The sequence below is a fragment of the Phocoena phocoena genome, chromosome 12 (genome assembly GCF_963924675.1).
Source record: "Phocoena phocoena chromosome 12, mPhoPho1.1, whole genome shotgun sequence".
Lineage (NCBI taxonomy): Eukaryota > Metazoa > Chordata > Mammalia > Artiodactyla > Phocoenidae > Phocoena > Phocoena phocoena.
The window spans coordinates 25,185,245-25,206,421 of NC_089230.1; the positions used below are offsets into that span (position 1 = coordinate 25,185,245).

The window sequence follows — 21,177 nt, forward strand, 5'->3', positions numbered from 1 at the left end:
TTTATTAGTTATGGGCTCTAATAAAGACTTTGGTGTAAGATATATTAACTTGAATGTAGTAATTAAAGATCTCTTTGCAAAACTTAATTGCGCTAATGAAAGAGGGCTCAGGACACCCAGATTCTCATCTTAGCTCTGACATGCATCAGCGTCTAGATCTCAGTTTTCTCATTTTTAACTGGAGTTTAAATGTACCTGTCTGGTTCACTGAAAAATTGACTGTCAGCCCTAATAGAAATGAGAAAGTTCTTGATAAGTCGCTAATTTAAGTAAACTGGCTTAAATTAGACGTTCAGCTTGAGATAATGTGAGATTCGAGTAGAGGTTACTGAGATGGAACTGGAGGACAGACCAATGAAAGACAGCAGATGGAGGTGAAGACTGAGCGGGGTGTTGAAAGGCAGAAGCTTCATCCAGAGGTCAGCATATCTTTCTCTAAAGGTCCAGAGAGTAAATGCGTTCAGCTTTTCAGGGCATATAGCCTTTGACGCAACTAACTACTCAGCTCTGCAGTTGTGTGCAGCGTGACAGCAGCCTAGACAGTAGGTGAATGCATGGGCGCAGTGGTGTTCCATCACTGCTTTATTGTTGGATGCTGAAATTTGAGTCTCATATAATTTCACATGTCATGAAATATTATTCTTTTAGTTTTTTTCAACCATTTATAAAGGGACCAGCTGGATTTGGCCCAAGGGCCATAATTTGTTGACTCCTGCCTCACACCACCAAAATCATTAAGGTTTCAAGGGGGAATAAGTGAATAGCATAGGACGGAAGTATAACGACTGGCTCGTGGAAGCTTGTTAAGAGTTTGTCAGAATACGGAGAAGGGGCAATCAAATGTAGGAAAGGAGCTAGTGGTTTGCAGTGTTGCTGAAGAATAGTGCCAGAACTGGGTCATTAGCCGTATATGATTAAAAAGATAACTAGAAAGATGCGGAGAGAGCAAAAGACCATTGGTGCTGGTTAGAAGTTCATGGTGACCACTGAGAATTTTTTTAAATGGTGAGTGGTAGAATTTTAGGCAGGGGGAAAGATGATTTGTGCATCAAAACTGGTAGTGATAGGTTTAGAGCAATCCTTCATGCAGCTGGCTGTTTAACTCTGCAGCAAGTAGAAAGACATCCATGAGGTTGTGAAGTTGATTTCCATTCACAGCAAAGGGCATCACTGTCCCTTTGTTAAGCTTAAGGCTGCTTAGGTGTCTCTTCAGATACTCTTCATGTCTCTAACAAATACTTATATATGCTTACCACATACCAGGGACTGTTCCAAGGACCTTGTCAATAATAACTCTTGAAATTCTCATAATAGCCTTGTAATGTAGTGTTATTACCTCCGCGTTACAGATGAGAAAACCAAGGTATGGAGAGGTCACTTCTCTAGTAAGTGGCCAGTATCCTGGGTGACATGGCTCCAGAGCTGAGCTCTTCACTCCTTTGCTATGCCGTCAAGTCTTCCACGTCTGGGATATTAGAACTTTTTAAAAAAATTGTTGCTACTGATATAGAGCTAAAGTTAGAATAAGAAGTACCATGGATTTATGTATTTTCTGTTGAATGTGTAAATGGAACCATTGAAAAATACTAGACACTTTCGTAAAGCCATGGCTCTTCAATAAACTGTGACATCCAGGCAAATGCAAATTATAAGATGAAAACACTTCCTGGGCTTCCCTGGTGGCGCAGTGGTTGCGAGTCCGCCTGCCGATGCAGGGGGCACGGGTTCATGCCCTGGTCCGGGAAGATCCCACATGCCGCAGAGCGGCTGGGCCCATGAGCCATGGCCGCTGAGCCTGCGCGTCCGGAGCCTGTGCTCCGCAACGGGAGAGGCCACAGCAGTGAGAGGCCCGCGTACAGTAAAAAAAAAAAAAAAAAAAAAAATACTTCCTCATTCTCATGCTTATGCAGGATGTAAAGTAAGAGATGAGAAAATCATTGGGGAAATCTTTATAATTAAAAAGCTCTTTCCAAACACGACTTATTATGTAACACAATAAATACCATAATTTACGTGGTTCTTTCCTGAAGCTCTGGACTTAGGAGGTTAAGAGGCAGTGCGGAATAATGCATAGAGGACAGTGTGCCCCCTGTGCGCCCTGGGAAGTGGAGTGGAAGCCTGCTTTCTACCCCTACACTCGCCACTGACTGCTGTGTAACCACATAATAGCATTATCTTTACACAACTCAGGCCACTTAATATCAGGTTTAATTGAATGAGAAAGGAAATTACTCCGTGCGTGACTCTTACCAGCGTTCATTTTCTTAGAGCACTTCTCTGACTAGTCCTAATGCCTCACTACCAATAAACATATCTCCCTCTTTAAAATGAGAGCCGGTGGGATTCACTGGATAGATTCTTATTTTATTGCCATTGCCTCCTTCAAGGTTTTACTCAGATCTCACCTTTTCAAGCTGTACCCTGACTCCTGTTTAATACTACAACTTGGCCACCTCCCCTCCTCCCAAGCCCCTTTTATCCTATTCAACTTTTTCCTTTGTCCATTCCACTTACCACCTTCTAATATACCGTATAATTGTGGTTTACTGTCAAGTAATGTAAGCTCCAAGAGGGATCTCAAATGAGTGGCCCTTAGTATGTGCTCAATATTTATCTTTTAATGAATGAATCAGTGTTCCAGTGCCATTGTTGTATACATGAAAGGCCATATGCTGTTTCCAGTTGGAAGTTTGCACGGGGACATTCTACCTTGGAAACTTGTTGGTTGTGAACTGAATAGGAGTGCTTCCTGCCAGAACCCTCTACTACCTGTCTGAGTGCAATGAGCTGAGAGGCAGCTCTTGAAGCCGGGCCAGGTTGTCATTCTTGCTTATAAGTGTGTTTTCCGAAAGGAGACTTTGCACACTCGTTTCAGGCAGCTTACACTCACAGTAGTTTGTCATTTGCCATCTGGCCATGTGGTTACTTTTAAATAAAGCTATGTATGGGATGAAATAACACAAATTGGAAATCTGTGATAATATGTATGGTGATAGGATAATATATGTGTTTTGGTTTTTTTGGTTTGCTTTGCTTTTGTTGTTGTTTAAAAAATAAGATTGGGGGGGAAATGATTTGAGGAGGAATCATTCCAAAGTTTTCCCTAGAGGGAGCCCCTTATATAAATTTTATTCTTTGACTAAGAGCTTTTGTTATAAACTAAATGTTTTGAATTAGTGGGTTATTACATTTTTCCATTCAGTTGTAAGCCTGGCCCAAAGCTATGAAATAAGAGGTTGTCTAACGTGCCTCAAAAACTGTTTTGCCATGAAGTGGAATTGGGGAGAGATGTGAGGAACATTCTTTTCCTTTGTCCCTTTTCATAATATTTTCTTATTTGTGTTCTTTTCCTTTTTGTTCCTGTCCCTTTACCCCAGAGTGTATTTTTTACAGTGTCTGCTAGTACCACGTTTCGGATTCTTCTCTGTTTGTGTTTCCCCAGTTCTCTGTGGCTAATTGCAAATGGACAAAAGAACCAGAACTCAGTACAGTACATTCAAGTTAAAGAGAAACTCAAATAATGATTGTTAGAAATTATTCCTCTTCTCTCCCATGGGTGGTGTTTGATGTGGAATTTTTAAAACCTGGCTTAGTTGATAATTAAATTTAAAATACAGATTTAAATGATTAGGGTACTATATCATCTAATTTCTCCTTTGGAGTGGGAGAAGTTGAGGGGTTTTTTTGTGGGGTGAGGTGGGAGAGTCGCGGCAGCTAGATGCAAACAGGATCACCCTTTGGAACAATGACAACGCTACACTTACACTGGCAAGAAAAAAAAAAGAAACTGGGTGAGAAGACAGGGCGTACTAAATTGCAGGAAAAGGCAACCAAGTCCTCATTTACAGCTCCATGGAGATTCTATTGTAAAGTTTTACTGCTTCTTTGCAAACATTCCTTTGGTGTGGGAGGCTGAGCCTGGGGGCATGGTTGGGGAAACAATAGTCTGGCTCTTCCCCCCCCCCCCCCCCAAATCAGTTCAAATGCCTGACTTAACTAGGGAGTCAAAGAATCAACAGACTGGCTCTAAGACTTGGCGGCTACAGTAAAAAGATCTGTATGTTCACAGTGGCCCAGTGAAAATGGGGAACACATTTACTTCACCTCAACTTCCTTAAGGAAAATCTGCACTGTTTTTGTGGAATCCAGAGAGGAGAAACTTCTGATCTATTGGAGAGAAAACTGAATAATTGAGCACCAAGACAGAAAGACCGATGTGGCTATCATGCAAATAAGAACTGTGATTGGCTTTCTCTTTCTGTACACGTTGTCACTGGCGGCTCTCAGCCTTAAAGATTAGGTTTCAGTGGAAGCGTTTCAGGTTCAAGGACTGTTAATGGTTTGTAACTGCCTGACAATAAGCTCAACCTCAAAGTTACATCACCCCGGGCAGATGTCTAAGGATTCAAGGCCAGAGGAAGAAAGTTCGAATCTGGAGCAGAAGGATGCCGCTCGCCACCTGCTTGCTGCACTGAGCTTTTAATGTGATTCAAATTTCTAAGCCCTATGTAGACATCCTGGAAATGGTGGTCTTTATTAATACAAAGATCAAGTCTTTAATTAAACTTTTTAGGAAGAAAAGTAAGTAGTTTCTTTTCTCCCCCACTACATGCGAGTGTGTGTGTATGTGTGTGTGTTTTATGTACTACTTCATCCTTTCGAGTGACGGAATTAAGAGTGTGAAACAGCATAATCGGCATGAGTTAAACTCCATTCTATACCAAGTTGTTCAAACACCTCAGACTTTTGTAACTCTAGGGCAGAATTCTGTGATTTTTTTTTTTAGCATGTCTTATTTATTTATTTATAGTTGGGATTTTAGGTGAATTCATTTTCTGCTGCTCAAAAGAAGTCCTTTGAAGAAGGGGAGGGAAAAAAACCCTTGTATTTACTTTATGTCTGCCTTGATGTACAGTGTATGGTTTTTTGATTCTTTGGCTAAATATATGAGGAGCCTCTGTGTAATGTATCACATATTTTTGGTGGGGATGATCCTCTAAAACTCCCTGGCACTCTGTTAGGTATTTAAGAGCTCAAGGACAGGCTCTGTCTAGACTGATCAGTCATTGTAAAGTACACAGCTTTTGTGATGTGGCTTCATTGTATTCTTACCACTGGTTTAAATTTCTTTAATCCAGGCGCTTCTTCATTCTTTGGAAAGTATACTTTTTATAAATACATGGTTCTGTTTTTTACATAGTTGTTGGTTTATTTTATTTTACTTTAGTTTTTGGACCAATGGATTTAAACTGGATAAATGTGCCATGGGCAGGAGCCACTGGTAAGAGAAACTTTGGAGAAAGCAAAAGAACAGCCCTTGGGGCTCATTTCTACAGCTTCCCTGGTTGAAGGCTGTCTTTGGATGGGCTGATTAAAGTCTGCCCTGGCAAGACTGAGATACACCAGGGGCGAGACAACTGTTCTTTCTTAGGAGCCAGTTTGGTAGCTGTGTGGTGGGGCTGATGGTGTGATTACACAGACACTATTACTTGGATTTGATTTGTAATTGGTGAATAGGAAGAGTTTCAATTTTCAGTATTTTCCAACTATGAAGTATGGTAATTCAGTCTTTCAAATAAATAGACATTAGCACAAAACATTGTAGTTAACTGTGGCTACTCTTTGGGGGACATATGGTGAGTCCCACCCTGTGCAGGATTCTCAGATACGTAACTAAGAGCTAAATCGGGTCTCTGTGGATTTCTTAGATTAAGTTTGATAGTTCTATGCACCATGCAAAACATTTGTTCCACGGAGGTTATGTGAAATGCCAGGTGCCTAGTTTACATGCTGCTTTTAGCAAACATTAAAAGCAGAAAGCACACAGGACATTTCGGTTTTTATTTAACTTGATGTCTAGTTCTCAATGTTTATTTTCCCATTTAGCAATTGATGGGGAAAGTGGGATGGTTTTAAAAAATTCTGTCCAGTTTTATTGAGATATAATTGACATATAGCACTGTGTACATTTAAGGTGCATAGCATGATTTGACTTGCATACATCATGAAATGATTTTCACAATATGTTTAGTGAACATTCATCATCTCATATAGATACAAAAGAAAAAGAAAAAAATTTTTTCTTTGTGATGAGAATTCTGAGGATGTACTCTCTTAACAACTTTTATATAGAACACAGCAGTGTTACTTGTGTTCATCATGTTGCATATCACGTCCCTAGTACTAATTTATCTTACAACTGGAGAAGGTGGGATGATTTAGGAAATGAATTATTTAAAGCCCGCCTTGTAGAATTCAGTAGCTGTAGAGAAGATGGTATATGGGGTGAGCGCTGACCGTGGTGTATGTGGTGGCTTGTGTTCCCAGGGGCACTGAGAAAGGCCAAGTTCCTCTTCAGCGATGGTTGAAAAGTCAGGAGCTACCTTCAAGTAATTGCACTGCTCTCGCCACAACCGTTCTTTACATGAGTTATTTCATAAGCTAAGACTTTACATATATTAGTTCCTTTGATCTGTTTAATGGCTGTAATAGCTGTACTGTAAGGTACGTTGAGTTAACTTTAAACATGTTCAAATAGAAAGGTTCAATAGTTCATGCACACCTGTTGATTTTATTTTACGAGTCTACTTTATGGCCTCATTTCCAGGGACATGTTATGTTGTAGAAAGAAGTATGCCCAGAGTGCCCTGTGTGGCATAGGTCAGAGGTAGGGGAAGACTCGCCCCTGACTCACAATTGTCGTATCTGCTGGTTTTACAGGAGTTAGACTTGTCACCCTCAGTAACTGCCTCAGCACAGGGTCCTTCTCAAACTTCTTTAGTTTCTTCTACACCTGGCTTATGGCAGCAGTTATACAGAGAGTATTTTAAAAATTGTTGTTGAATATTTATGGTGCTGTCAGTTTCGTGTTCGTACCCCACTTAGATTGTGTTGTCAGGAAAAAATGAAATGTGTAGACAAAGCGATCCCAATCCCTAGAAGGATAAAGGAAAATTGTCATAGAGATTTAGCCTACCTATCATTTCCCCCTCTGATGTCCTCAATCTCGTTTGTGTTGGAAAAATTCAATTGAATTGGATTATATTGGGAAAAGTCAATTGCATTGGAATTTCTAAAAACATTGGAATATAAAAGTATTCCATGAAAGCGAGAAATACAGAGAAAATTTTGTAGCACAAATGGATTTCTAATTAGATATGCTATTTAAATGTATTACCTTGAATGTTTATGATTAGTTTTGTAAAAATTCAATGAGTTTATAACAGTGATGTTTTAAAAAATAATGCCTTAGAGGGGAAAGAATTGGTCCCAACTTCTTAGTAGAAAATTTGTTTTCTGTCTTGACAATCTAACATTTACTAAAGCAATGACATAGTACAATTGACTATTATTTGTCATGGCGGAGTTCAGCAGGAGTTGGAGGTCTTCATTGATTTTGTTAATCGTATTTTAACATTTGGAGTAGAGGGAGGGCCTAAAAAGCTGGGAAGCAGTTAACTGAACAAACGCGAAACACAGTGGGAAGGACCCCTGGGATCTGAGACTGAATCTTTTTTTTTTTTTTTTTTTTTTTGCGGTACGGGGGCCTCTCACTGCTATGGCCTCTCCCGTTGCAGAGCACAGGCACCGGACGCACAGGCTCAGCAGCCATGGCTCACGGGCCCAGCCGCTCCGCGGCCTGTGGGATCCTCCCGGACCGGAACATGAACCCGTGTCCCCTGCATCGGCAGGCGGACTCTCAACCACTGCGCCACCAGGGAAGCCCCCTGAGATTGAATCCTATTCAAAATTTGTTCTATTTCTCCCTTGCTGGCCCTTACCTATGGATGTGTTAGGTACCAAGAACCCACCTTGATGTAACACATTTAATTTGACCTCTGAATGTGTTCTTTCTTTCTACAGCTGTTTCCAACCTAGATGAGGAGAGTCGATGGACAGTCCACTACACTGCTCCATGGCACCAGCAGGAGAATGTGTTCCTTCCCACCACAAGACCCCCCTGCGTAGAGGACCTGCACCGCCAAGCCAAGCTCAACCTCAAATCAGTATTGAGGGGTAAGATGGTGCCCTGCAAGCTTGCTGTTCTTGGATTATTGACTGTTAGAATTGAAAGCATAGATTTGGTTGCTATTTATAATGAACGGATAGTATGCTGTGTCTTTATAAAATATCATAAATACTCACAACCTACTACATGCCTAATATGATCTGGTCTCTGAAAGCTGCCGGTTTACAGATATGCAAATCTGTCCTTAAAGAGCCTGCTCCATGTTAGAACCCTCGAGCATGTTTAAACCACTGGTACCAATTTAATCCAAATAAACACCTGCTGATGTGGGAAATTTTGCCACTGCCTTTTTAAGACTAATGTAAGTATTCAAAGCAAATTCTTAAAGCTAGTACTTTGTAATGGTTTGTTCAGTTAGTTCAAGTTGGGTGGAAAGGGGACCTAAATATAGACTGTGAAGGAGTGCAGAGTGGTTTGATTTATCAGAACTTGGGCAGCACCCAACGGGGCTCCTTTAAGCCCAGGTGGGCAGAGTGCACTGTGGCCAGTAGGAAATCCAGGAAGAGTGTACACCTGTGTCTAGTTTAAAATTCTCATTTTTACCTCAGCTTGTTGCTGATGCTAAGAAGAGTTTATGCATGGTACAAAGAAGGCATCCTAAAAGTGATAAAGGAGGGAGGACGTTCTTTAAAAGAGGAAGGAGTGACTTTTAAGATTCAGAGACTTGCTCTTAAAGCAACAAACCAACATTCTTATCCTACCAGACTCTGCTTCTACCAGTTTTCTCCTCTGTGCTGTTTGGGATCTAACTATACTAAAAAAGTACTTGTTGCTTATCTGAAATTTAATTTAATCAGGCATCCTATATTTTAATTAATTGTTTAAGACTTACATCTAAGAAATACTGTTATTGATTCAAGAAAAACCCAGCATGAGGACCCCTCTAATTTTTATGATAGTTTTTACTTGTGTATCAGTCATTTATTAAGTAATTCATATATTAATGTACTGTTACTATAACTGCTGTGGTTACTAGCTAACATTTATTAAGCACTCAACTCTATACCAAGTATTGCTCTAAACCATTGCACATATTATCTCTTAATCCTCACAATAATCTACAGACCATCACTGTGCCAGTTTTGCAGATGACAACATAGAGACACAAAGATTAGAAACTTGCCTAAGATCTCAAAGTTAGTGGCAAAACCAAGAGTTAACCTTGGACAGTCTCAGGCTGTAGAGCCCACATTCTTAACTGCTGCCTTTAACAACCTTTTGTTTGAAACCTATTATTCTGGCAGAAATGCAGAATACACAGACAGGGTCTCAGCTCTCGTGGAATTTATACTTATACCTAGAGTGCAAATCACAGTGTGAAAAATACTCGAGAGGTGCCAACAATTGCTGTATTGTAATTAAAGAAAGCAGATAATCTCTGCTTAGAGAAGGAATAGCTGTCCGTAGACTCACAATAGATTTGGTATTCCGAGCAGAACTCTACAAACATTTTCGATCATGGCCCTGTTTCTTCTTCCTGTAATCTTTTATAATGCTTCAGTTATCTCATAGGTATCTTGCAGTCTTATGTATCTTGTATCTTACAGTCTTGGCATTGGACTGTCCAGCAATGAGGACATTATTGAGCTCCCTTTTTCATTTAGACTGAATACCCTGTATATTTAGTGACTAAACGCTTAAATGAGAAGAATCACGTTAGTTGGGCTCCTCCGTTTGGCCTTGGAGTTGTACTTTGACCTTTGTTGACTTCATGAGGTGCCTAAATCCAGCCACAATTTCTTCTAGATCCCTTCAGTTCCTAGTGATTTGTCTTTAGTAAATTTTGACAAAGAGCTTCTCTACGTAGAGCTCACCTTCCTCCACCAAAGAATTACTAAGAAGATTAAATGGCACGGTTCCCAGGACAAACCCCTGAGGGAGTGCCATTGTTAACATTTCTCTTCTTGCTCTGAAGACAGAACACTGCATGGTCTGGCTTGTAGAGAATGCTTTCTCAAAGGTGTATGTGAGTTTGAATATTCAGGCCCAGTGGTTTTTTGATAGCTCTCCAGGAAATTGTGCTTCACTACCTCTTTCATGTATTTTTCAAGTACCAGATCAGAGCTTCTCTTGTCTGCCCTTAGAACACTGAGCATCTGTATATAGATTTTTCTGATTTTATTTTACTTTGGACTGTTCAACAGATACCTATGAAATATCATCACCACTGGTTTTGCCTACACTTAGATTTTATTTTGAAAAGGTAAATGCTTCAGTGATTGCTTAAATGCCCTAAAATCGTTCATGGAAGGGATTTACTATTAATAAAATTAATAAGTTTGGGAAATTCTTACAGCTCAACTTTTAAATCTGGATTTAAATGCACCTTAAGAGATTTCAGATAACTGATAACTTGAAGAATAGTGGTTGAGAAAGATGAAATGAGAAAGAACATCTGAGTTCTTTTGTTCTTCATTTATTTACTTATAGTCACATGCACAGAACTTCACTTACCACTTCCCCTACATCATGTTAGCAGCTCGAAATAAACACATGAGTGCAGAGTATTTATTGCCTCGTTATCAGTGAAGATTAAAAAGAAAAAATCCAGTCCCTTACTATATGGCAGCTGTTAAAGTATGATGTTATATAAGATTATCAGTCTAAGTTAATATGACCTCAACAGCCTTTGCTTAAAAATACAGAAAGGTAGGTCACTATTCACAATGAGCATTCTAATATTTTGTTCCTCCTTTTAGTCTTACTATGACTTTGTCCATTGTTTTAAGGAAGAAATACTATCGTTTAATGTTAAACAGGTTGGTGCTTTTTCTTAATCATTAAATGCTCATTGTCGGAGCTGTTCTGTCAGTTTTTGTGGGGCGCTCAGCTCCCCTCTTGAGGACCATAAAATACAGAGGGAAATGATACAGTGAATACTAACAAATGAATAACTAAGTGTTGTAAACATTTGCTTATGTTAAAGTAATGCACAGATGCTTACTGGTCAGTAGAGTGGTTGAGGAAGGCACTTTTTTTTACAAAAAAGCTAAGCTTGAGTTAGTACATAAAGGTAGATAATAGACACTACTTAATACGTATTTAAGAATCAATTCTGTGCTATGCCAGGAGTTTTTAAATGAAGAGGCAAAAGGTCGTGGGTCCCCAGCTTTAAAGAGCTGAGCTTGCTGTCTGGTGTCAAGACTGAAGTAAACAGACAGTAGTGTAACGGAGACGGGCGTGAGGTACGCTGGGCCTATAGGGGAGAGCTCGGTCAGCCAGAACAGCACTGGGAGACCACCACTCTCCCGTTCCCCCACTGCGGAGGAGATGGGCTTTCCTGGTGCGTCACACAGCATGTGGAGTGCCTGCAGCAGGTGTTTTCCATTCCGGTCCAGATAAAGCAGAGATCTTCTATATTTGTTGTTGGGGGCTAGTCTCTGGAGAACTTGATAGAATTTAGTGACCATGCTCTTGGATCAAATGATTTGGTTTTGTTGATTTATTTAGTTATTAGAGATTTAGGTAATGACTTATTGCTAACAGCAGTACAAACGTGTACCCATTTGTTTTTGTTTATTTATTTTTGGCTGTGTTGGGTCTTCGCTGCTGCGCACGGGCTTTCTCTAGTTGCAGCGAGCGGGGGCTACTCTTCGTTGCGGTGCGCCGGCTTCTCATTGCAGTGGCTGCTCTTGTTGCAGAGCACGGGCTCTAGGTGCATGGGCTTCAGTAGTTGTGGCACACGGGCTCAGTAGTTGTGGCTCGCAGGCTCTAGAGCGCAGGTTCAGTAGTTGTGGCGCACAGGCTTAATTGCTCTGCGGCATGTGGGATCTTCCCGGACCAGGGATTGAACCCGTGTCCCCTGCAATGGCAGGCAGATTCCCACCACTGCACCACCAGGGAAGTCCGTACCCATATTTTAAGAGTATTTTGATATTTGGGTAAACAGGACATCTGGCTAGTAATGAATAGTGAATTTTACTGAATTTCCAGAATTCTTCCCTTTTAATTTCCATAGTTATTTGAACCCTTCATGAACTTCATCAGAGTTAGTTGTGATGATCAGTAACCTTTATCTATCTAAATTTTTATCTAGGTAGTTTTTATATATATTGAAGGGGCCACAATTCAGTGGAAAAAGGGGACTTGAGGGATGAGGTGGGCTCGCTCAGACTCAATGAAAGTTTCAGATTTTATTTCTTCACAACCTGTAGGCCTCATTTGACAGTTTTAAGATTATTAAAGGCTGAAACAAACATGTTATTTTTCAGCCTTCACTCCCGCAAAAGGCCAACTTGGGAGAGAGATAAACAGACTTTCTCATAGTATGTTTAACAGGCAGTTTGGTTACTGCATCTGTGTTAACTCCTGCCTGAATTAGTTCACAGAGCATCTGTTGTTGGTATCAGAAACCGTCTAGTCACAGCTCTCATTCCTGAAGAAACATATTTTAGCAGGTCAGCCTACTCTGTGGCTCTAGAATTAGGAGTGCAAGCACAGGGTGGAATGTTGGATCTGGCCTGTGTTAATTCAGAGTCAGAAGGTTATGTTTATTGTACCTGGAGAGATAAGAATTGGGGATTTACACTTTGAAGAAATGACTATTTGTACCAAGTGATTTAAAACAATAGTGTGTGTGTGTGTGTGTGTGTGTGTGTGTGTGTGTGTGTGTACAGACCAACCTGTTGAACATTAAAGAGTGGTATACCTTTCTTAAAATTATGGACAAGGTCTCCAAGTAGTCCCAGCCAGGTTTCTCTGACAGTTCGTGACACACAGACTTTATCTAAGGGTCACTGCATCTACCTTTCATTGTCAAGAAACCACCTACTAGTTGCATTTTGACTTGGACAAGTAAGTCTGTTCTGGGAAGGGCTGTGGGGATCTCTGGATTTGATGAGGGGGCTTGGTGGTCTCATTTGTCTGCATTGGGCTGATGGGCCCCTGGGATATCCCAGGTGCCCTGTGATTTTGGTTATAGAGTCTCCTCTTGGGGGTCCTGTGGCATTTTTTACAGAGCTTTCTGGAAGACACCTTTCTAGGCATGACCTGGGGGATGTTGGCTGAGAGCTCTCTCTCTTGCAATGATACATCTGCTCACCACCCAGACAGGCTCAGGACGAACATCTGCTTTGCCCACCTTGTGCTAATGACAATGAATTTTTCATCTTTTTCTTTTCTGTCACTTTTTAAAAATTATGACATAAAACACAGACAAATACATAAGACTTGTACAGTTCAACAAATAATTATAAAGCAAACATCTATGTAACTATTATTACTCTGGTCAAAAAATAGAATATGACCTGAACTCCAGAAACCTCCTGTTCTTGCTTTCTAGTAAGAAAAGCCCAGGTTTCACGAAAAGTGCATGGGTCACATCTAGGTTCACATCCTGCCTCTGTTATGTACTAGGAATATATTATTTGAGTTTAATTTTGAGTGTATCTCTTTAACATTTTGAGCTTTTTTTTTCATCTATAAACTAAGATCATAATATCTGTTTTCGTGGGAATAAAACCAACTTATTTATATAAAGTGTCTCAAAGTACCTGCGCCTCAATGTGGAAGCAGTGTTTGTAGAAAGAAGGGTGCCTTTTAAGTGCAGTGGAATACAGATAGAACTTTCAGCCCTCTTTCCCAAAAGGCTGTCATGATTTAGCTGGCACTTCCTCTCCCAGCCATTATGCTCCAGGTATATACAGTGGGGAGGAGGGAGAGAGGAAGAGAACAAGGAACTTCGTCAGATGACAGTGACAGCCGTCGACACTTGTTCATTTCATCCACATGAGCAAGATTCCTTTTCCCCAACTCCCCATCAACCTCTGAAAGATGCCCAGGATGCTAGAGCTAGAAGGGCCCTCCCCGGTCCTCTGGTTAATAAATCCCCTTTCCATTTTGTAGATCGGGACCTATCAGAGTTAAGGGATTGATTGACAGCTGCTTTGCAGTTTATAAATGGCTCTGCCAAGAACTCCAAATCAGGTTTCTCAGCCCATGCTGGCCTGTTCTGATCTCAGATCCCAAGGGCCTATCTCTGACGCCTCTTCAGCTGCCCTCAACTTCCAGAAAGGTCACTGGGACAGGGCTTACACGGGGAATCCAAAGGCTCACGGCAGATTTGGTTTCTTCAGCCAGTTAATTTAGGAAATGCAAAATAGCCTAAGGTGGTGGCTTCCCTGTTGCTCGTGAAAACTTCTCTTCACTCATTCCTGATTTCATTAAAAGTCAAATATGTTTAAGAGAAATAAAGAAAGGAGGCTTCATCATGAGACATCACGTGCGACAAACATCTGTAACCATTGTTTCATCCTAATAGCATTTGGTGCATATTTTTAGGGCAACGGTAGGTCATTAGTACCTCGATGGACTTAAAAAAAAATAGTAATGAATAGGTTATAAAAGCGACAAAGGAAAGAAAGATAAGGGAAGAGAAACATTAAGTATACCAATGATTTAACGCTTATAGCCAGTTTACTCTTTGCCTACTTCTGTACTTACATTCTTCCTGAAGAATCCTTTGGTAAAATTGATGTGTAAAAGGAGATGGTTAAATGTCACTGGTTAAAGAAGGATTGTCTTTCATTTTTTTTTTATAAGAAAGAAACATTACATTACACTCATTCATGGAGAATTTTAACTTATTTACTAGTTTAAACAAAAATAGGCATAGAATTGAGGACAGGGCAGGGAGTGGTTTGTTATTCTGGAAAAGCCGCTGAACAGAAGTAGGATGTGTAATTGTCTCATCTTTCCTGAACCACAGAGGCATTGACATCTTGTTCTGTTGTCAGTAACTGTTCTGAAAAATGAGTTAGGAGACCAGAATTGTGATTCCAGTGCTGCCAGCAGCCCATGAGACGTTGGAAAATCATATACCTTTTTTTAAAAAATAAATTAATTTTATTTATTATTTATTTTTGACTGTGTTTGGTCTTCGTTGCTGCGCGCGGGGTTTCTCTAGTTGCGGCAAGCAGGGCTACTCTTCTCTAGTTGCGGTGCGCGGGCTTCTTATTGTGGTGGCTTCTCTTGTTGTGGAGCACGGGCTCTAGGCGTGCAGGCTTCGGTAGTTGTGGCACGTGGGCTCACTAGTTGTGGCACGTGGGCTCACTAGTTGTGGCTCGTGGGCTGTAGAGCGCAGGCTCAGTAGCTGTGGCGCACGGGCTTAGTTGCTCTGCGGCATGTGCGATCTTCCCGGACCAGGGCTCAAACCCGTGTTCCCTGCATTGGCAGGCGGACTCCTAACCACTGTGTCACCAGGGAAGCCCCATATCCCATTTTTGTACTTGGCTTCCTCCTCTGGAAAACAATTTTCAATCTCCAAGTTCCCTTCTAAGCTCCAAAATTCTGATTGGCCTCTTTTAACTGTTTAAGAGTGATATGCAAAGTTTATTAACACAAAGATGCAATTTACGGCTGAACACAAATACTGACAAATTGAATTGTCCACAAATCTAAGTTTGTGGTGACATAAAAGTTTCTAAGTGCACCCAGCAAGTGAGGCACTGGTCTGGATGTTGTAGCAGAGTCAGAGATAAATCGACATGGCTGCTTTCCTTGTTTACACCTCGTCAGAGAGAGAAGTGTGTGAATAACTCACAAGCTTGATAATGGTGGTATCACTGAGCCACACCCTTGTCCATGGGTGTTGTCTTTAAAGCAGAAATCTAATCATGCCTCTCATTAATCATTTTTTACCAGCTTTCCACCACTGGCAGGATAAGACCTAACTCCCTTAGCATCTGAGAACCTTCATTACCCCTGTTTGTCCAGCCTCACCTGACAAATCACCCTTTCTCCCCCATGCTTCTCTCCTCCTACACCCAAGATCTTTACCTTGTGCCCTTACACGTAAGGATAAAGTCCTTCTGTTGGAACCCTGGCTTGTCTTGCCCTCCCTTTCTCTCCACCCCACGTCTCAATCCACTTCCTCTCTCTTCTAAACCACAACCTCTCTCACCTGGCCAACTCCTGTTCCCCTTGTAAGGGTCATCTGGTTGATGCTCAGATTCCCCCAAAGCTTTCCTGGACTCCTCCGGGCAGACCTGGGCATCCCTTACCCACTTTTCTACACATGCCCACAGAACCTTACACCCCTCCATTAAACTAGTAATTGTGTTCACATGTTTATCCCCCCACCTGACAGCAAGACCTTTGGCAGCAGGACCTTTTCTTGTCATTTGTGTGACCCCAGTGCGTGGTACTGTAAATACTCTTGTATTTGTGGAGGTCCTGTAAAGGTCATCTCGAACTCACGAGGAAGATCAGTCACAGAACAAGTGGTGAGAACACGGGAGTGAGGAGATTGGAGATGGAGTGCAGGGAGAGGAGTTGTGAAGGTTGAGCCTGGAAGGCTTTGATCTAGGGGGTTGGAAGGAGAAGTCAGCAAAAGAGTAACTGGGGAAGAAGAGAGGAAATCAGGATAGGGCAGTGACCATGGTGCTCCGGGATGGGCAGAGTCGGAAGAGAGGCTACCGAATTGGTCAGTAGGCAGTCATTGGTGACCATCAAAAGAGGGGTTTCAAGGGGGTCTGGGATTTAAGAAGCCAGGTTTCACGAGATAATTATTTTAACAAGCAGAAAAATAATACAAGTAATATTTTTTAAGAAATAAATGATGTCAACAAGGCAAAGAGAAAAAGGACAGTACTTTGAGGTGGTGGCAGGCTAGAAGTAGTAGTATTATTTGTTTTAAAAACTAGAGCCGATTAAAACATGGTTGTAGACAAAAGAGCCCACAGGAGGAGAAAAGGTTGCAAATATAAAGAGAGAATGGGAGCATTCCCTGAGGAGACAGCAGGCAGTGAACGGGCGCAGGCAGAGGTCAGGTTTCGACTTCTAGTTCCCAGACAGGACTGGGGAAAGGGCATTTTGAGATGGAGCAAAAAAACACTGAATTTGTTTATTAAGGGGTGTTGGAGTCTTGATAGAAAAATGGCCCCCACCATGTGGCTAGTTCCTTGGTGAGAAGGGTGACTTCATTTGGAGCTCTCTCGTTCAGTGCTTGTGAATTTAATGAGGTTGACTTTTCAAAGACAAATGGTAATGTTATTAAAGACTTTTTTTAATGTTTAGTATTTCATAAGACTTCCTTTGGAATTTTTATCCTTAGGGAAAGTTGCCCAACCTGATGAAACAATGGATTGAATTCTCTATTGAGAAAAGAGAAGTGCAAAGACAAAAATTAAAAATTAACGGAATGGGATGATATACAAAGGTGGCGGTTTAACTTCTGTTGTTTGATTTGATGCCACACAAAATTTTTTATAATACTAACTCTCTGGGTGTGATAACCCTGAAAGGGTAGTTAACCTGTGAGAGGGAAGTCAGATGCGAGAGCAAAGAAAAAGGAACAATCATTGCTTTTTCAATGGGTAAAGAGACCTGTTGCCTTTTTTTAACGGTAAGCAACACACAAAAGATAGAATAGCAAAGACAGTCATTTAAATGATCCAGGTCTCAACAAAGCACTATGGATTGTTTAAACAAAAGGCTTTTTGTTTTGTTTTTGTGTCCATGGTCAGTCTGCTGTTTCAGCAATTCCATTTTAATTCCTGATAAAGTGAGTAACTTGAGTGGCTGCTATATTTCGCCCAGCGCAGCATAAAAATGCTACATTGAAGGTACTGTGGATAAGGTTTGTTATCATTCCCTGAACAACTGAAGTCCCTGGTGTTCGTTTAGAATCTTTGCAGGCTATTTGATATTGAGTAACCTTGGTGATGCTCCACGACTGCCAGCGATAGGGCTTTTTCATTCTAAAGTGAAATGAGATCACCTCCAGTTTGGCTGTGCTCTGGTGGTGCTCAACTAGGGCTTGCAAACTCGCAGCACCTTCACATTTATCGTGGGCACCGGAAAGCTTTCACCTTAATTTCAATCTGATTTAGTTCTTCAAGTCTCCTTAAATGACTTTGAGTATGTGAAGAGAAGAAACGTTAAAAACCAGTTTTCTGCCATGGCAAATAACATTTGAGGAATAATTCCTTCCATGGTTTGCAATGAAAAATAAAGCTAACAGTTTTATCCAACGGTATAAGTTTTAATATTTAATTCCTGCGTTTTGGGAGGTTTTTATTCCACCCTAATAGAAATTAACCATAGAGGGAGAATATCGGTCAAAATGACCTTTTTTTGCCCTTCTGCATAAGTGAGATTGCCTAAGGTGTTTCATGTCGGTGAGGGAGATACTGGTCCCAGGGTATGGAGCGAAAAGACTCTTTTCAATGCCTCCTCAGTATATTAGTCAGCAGATTCATTTCCTGTGTGACTGTTGAGCTGATGACACCACATTTCCCCATCCTGACCACTTTATCTCCCCGAACTCACTAAGGAGATTGAAATGAGAAGTCATTTGGAATCGTGCTAAAGTAAGTGTTAGGCATATGGATTCAGCGGTCTGCTTGTCATTCCCGCCCCCCTCCTTTGGCAAAACCCATCCATTTCAAAGGTGGCTTTTCTGACCATCTCTCTTCTACCTTACTCCTTCCCAAAACTTTGCTGGGAGCTTTCCTGTGACATCTGTTCTCTCTGACCAGAATCTTTGGGGGAGTCGCCTGTGATGCAATTAGTGTTTTCATGCTGGATTTGGTCAGTGTCCCTGAAGTTCTACCAAGACCAAATTTTCCTGTATAGATAACCCAAATAGAGCACTGAGTATCATCTTCCCTACCTGCTCTTCCCTCATCCTCTTATTTCCTGAACATATATGACTGAGACCCCTTCCCCCTTAAATTCTGTGTTGCTGCTGGCCCCAGCCCATACCTGCCAGTTGTGCTTAATAAACACTGATGACATGGGTGGTGTACCAGATAGATAGGCAGGTCCCATGCCTTGGGTAAATTAAGATGGAAAGTATGGCCAAAGATAAAATACACCTGGGTGAGGGATGGGGACGGCCCTTCTGTCACATAATCACAGTACCCTTTCAAGTACTGATGGTTCATTCATTTAATGAACTCCCTGGCCACCCACACTTAGACACCTTCAGGAGGACATCGGCTTTTACTTTCAGGGCCTGGGAAGCCATTGGAGAGGTTTGAGCTCAGGAGTGACATAATCTGACTCATCATTTTTAAATGGTTAAATCTGGTTCTGTGTTAAAAGTTTGCAGTAAAGGGATCGGGGTGATGCAGGACATTGGGCGGAGATACCACTGTAATCAAGGGAGAGGCGGAAGCAGCCTGAATCGGGAAGCTTTGTTTAAAGCCGAGCTGAAGCGGTACGTTAAAATAACAAGACCTCTTCAAGCGGTTTAAGGGAATCTTGACCTGTAAAGTACTTCTACAGGAACAAAATTAAAGCTTTTTCTGAAACACAACAGTATTCCTTAGGAACCGAAAGTAAATACCAGATATAGCATTTCTCCTCCTCCTGCAGTGATCTGTTAAATTTTTCTTTGTCCTTTGTTTCCTGTTTTCCTCTCAAGTTATTCTGTTGGTGAGTGTGGATCATCTGTGACATAATAAAAGCAACAGATTAACTCTCTTTTCCCCTCGGGCCTTTTATCATTTCTCACCTAGAATATGTAGGAAATCTTAAACTATGAAAATCCTGCTTCCTTCTTCGGGAGCCTCTCCTCTAAGTGGAAGACTTTTCCTTTTATGTCACACCTACCCCAAATGGTTGAATGGATTTCACATCAAGCACCTTTAATATTGTTTCTCCTTCTCTGTGGCTACTTTACCTTCCTCTGAAACAGTTTTCTCCTCCTGTGGCTCCCAGGCCAGCAGTAGGAACATCACCTGGGAACTTATTAGAAATGCAAGTTCTCGGGCCCCACTCCAGACCCACTGAATCAGACACTCTGGGACCCACCACTGGTCAGCCAAGTGGTTAACAAGCCCCCAGGGGATCCTGATGCACCTTAACTGGGAGAACCAGTGCTCCATAAATTGTCATGTGAACTTGTTTAATCAGTCACCTAAATCGTAAACACCTTGAAAGTTGTACCCCTTCAGTTTCACTAGCTCATCGCAAGCTAGGGTTCGAACACAGAGCTGTTGACTGTCGGAGTTTGAGCCCTTGGCTCTCGCCATTCATCTCCCTGGCTGTTAGCAGAAGGTTACTTGAACAAACTGATTCATCTCCTTCCAGGACGCTTCCTTCTCCTTGACACGTGGGTGATTGTTGGTATATTTTCTGATTGGCCGTCTCTTTCTTACCTGCAGTTAAAGTATACTCTAACACCTGGAACATTTTGTCTCATATGCACCATTAAGAGAGGAGATATTTCAGAACTTTTAGGGCGACTTGGGCTCAATCATTAAAGCCATATATTTTCTCCTTTTCTTTTTTATTTTATCGTACTTTGGATGCAAAGTATCTTTGACGTGACGATTATAAAAAAGTTGTCTTATGGACTCAGATATGCAGTTTTTGTAAGATAAATTTGGATATAATACTTCACAGATAATAATATGCTTTTATATCATTGTAAGTATTGCTGTATAACTTCATATCAATACAAACTCTTAAGCGGAGAGGGCAGAAAAGAATGAATCATTAGTGTAATAGTAAACCAAAAAGGCATATTTATTTGGAATCTATTATTTTAAATTGCTGTCAAATTATCTAGGACAATATCCATTGAAAATATCTATATTAAGTCCATGGTGTCTTTAGATTTAACATAGCTTTTCAACTCACTTGATATGCTACAATTAACTGAATAACTTAAAAACATTTGACCATTTATAGTCTCTTAATTATGTTCTAATTTGTTGATTCTTAAAGACGATTTCAATAAATTGAAGTACAGCTGTTCTGAGGAAAAGAATCTATGGAAAGTCCAAATGTAATCTTGGAAAATCCAATATACATGACTGGCAAGGCAGAATCTGAACTACAGTATCAGTATGATTTCTTTCTCTTGCTCAGGATCGCCAAACCCAATAAATTAAGGTACTGGAAGGCAGATCCCTTCTATTTTAAAATACATTTTGGTTTGATTTTCATTAAGAAAATAAGTTCCCTAATGTTTACAGAGCATAATATTTGAGTGCAGTAAATTTTTCCTACATGCTTATTACTTGAAAGCTCGAACTAGAATCTTTAGCTATATAAGATCTGATACAGCTGTTGGACTGGGATTGATTATTGATTTTCTTCTAAATATATGTTTGTAGTCTTCTGTGTTCTCAGTTCTCTGGTACCGGACAAAGATATGTAATAGAACTGGCGTTTGACCCTGTCATTGATAATCTGAT

At 40.9% G+C, this 21,177-nt stretch overlaps 1 protein-coding gene across 2 annotated transcripts in view; it reads left to right on the forward strand.

Moving 5' to 3' along the window:
- The window catches only part of NHSL1 (NHS like 1), a 128,319-nt gene that overhangs the window by 61,993 nt on the left and 45,149 nt on the right, over positions 1 to 21,177 (forward strand). The window contains exons 1-2 of one of the 2 annotated variants that reach the window (XM_065889102.1): positions 4,524 to 4,581; positions 7,864 to 8,016. In XM_065889102.1, coding sequence (XP_065745174.1) covers positions 4,524 to 4,581; positions 7,864 to 8,016 — 211 coding nt within the window. Of the gene's footprint in view, positions 1 to 4,523; positions 4,582 to 7,863; positions 8,017 to 21,177 lie in introns of those variants that run through there. The other variant, XM_065889101.1, reaches the window with a different exon arrangement.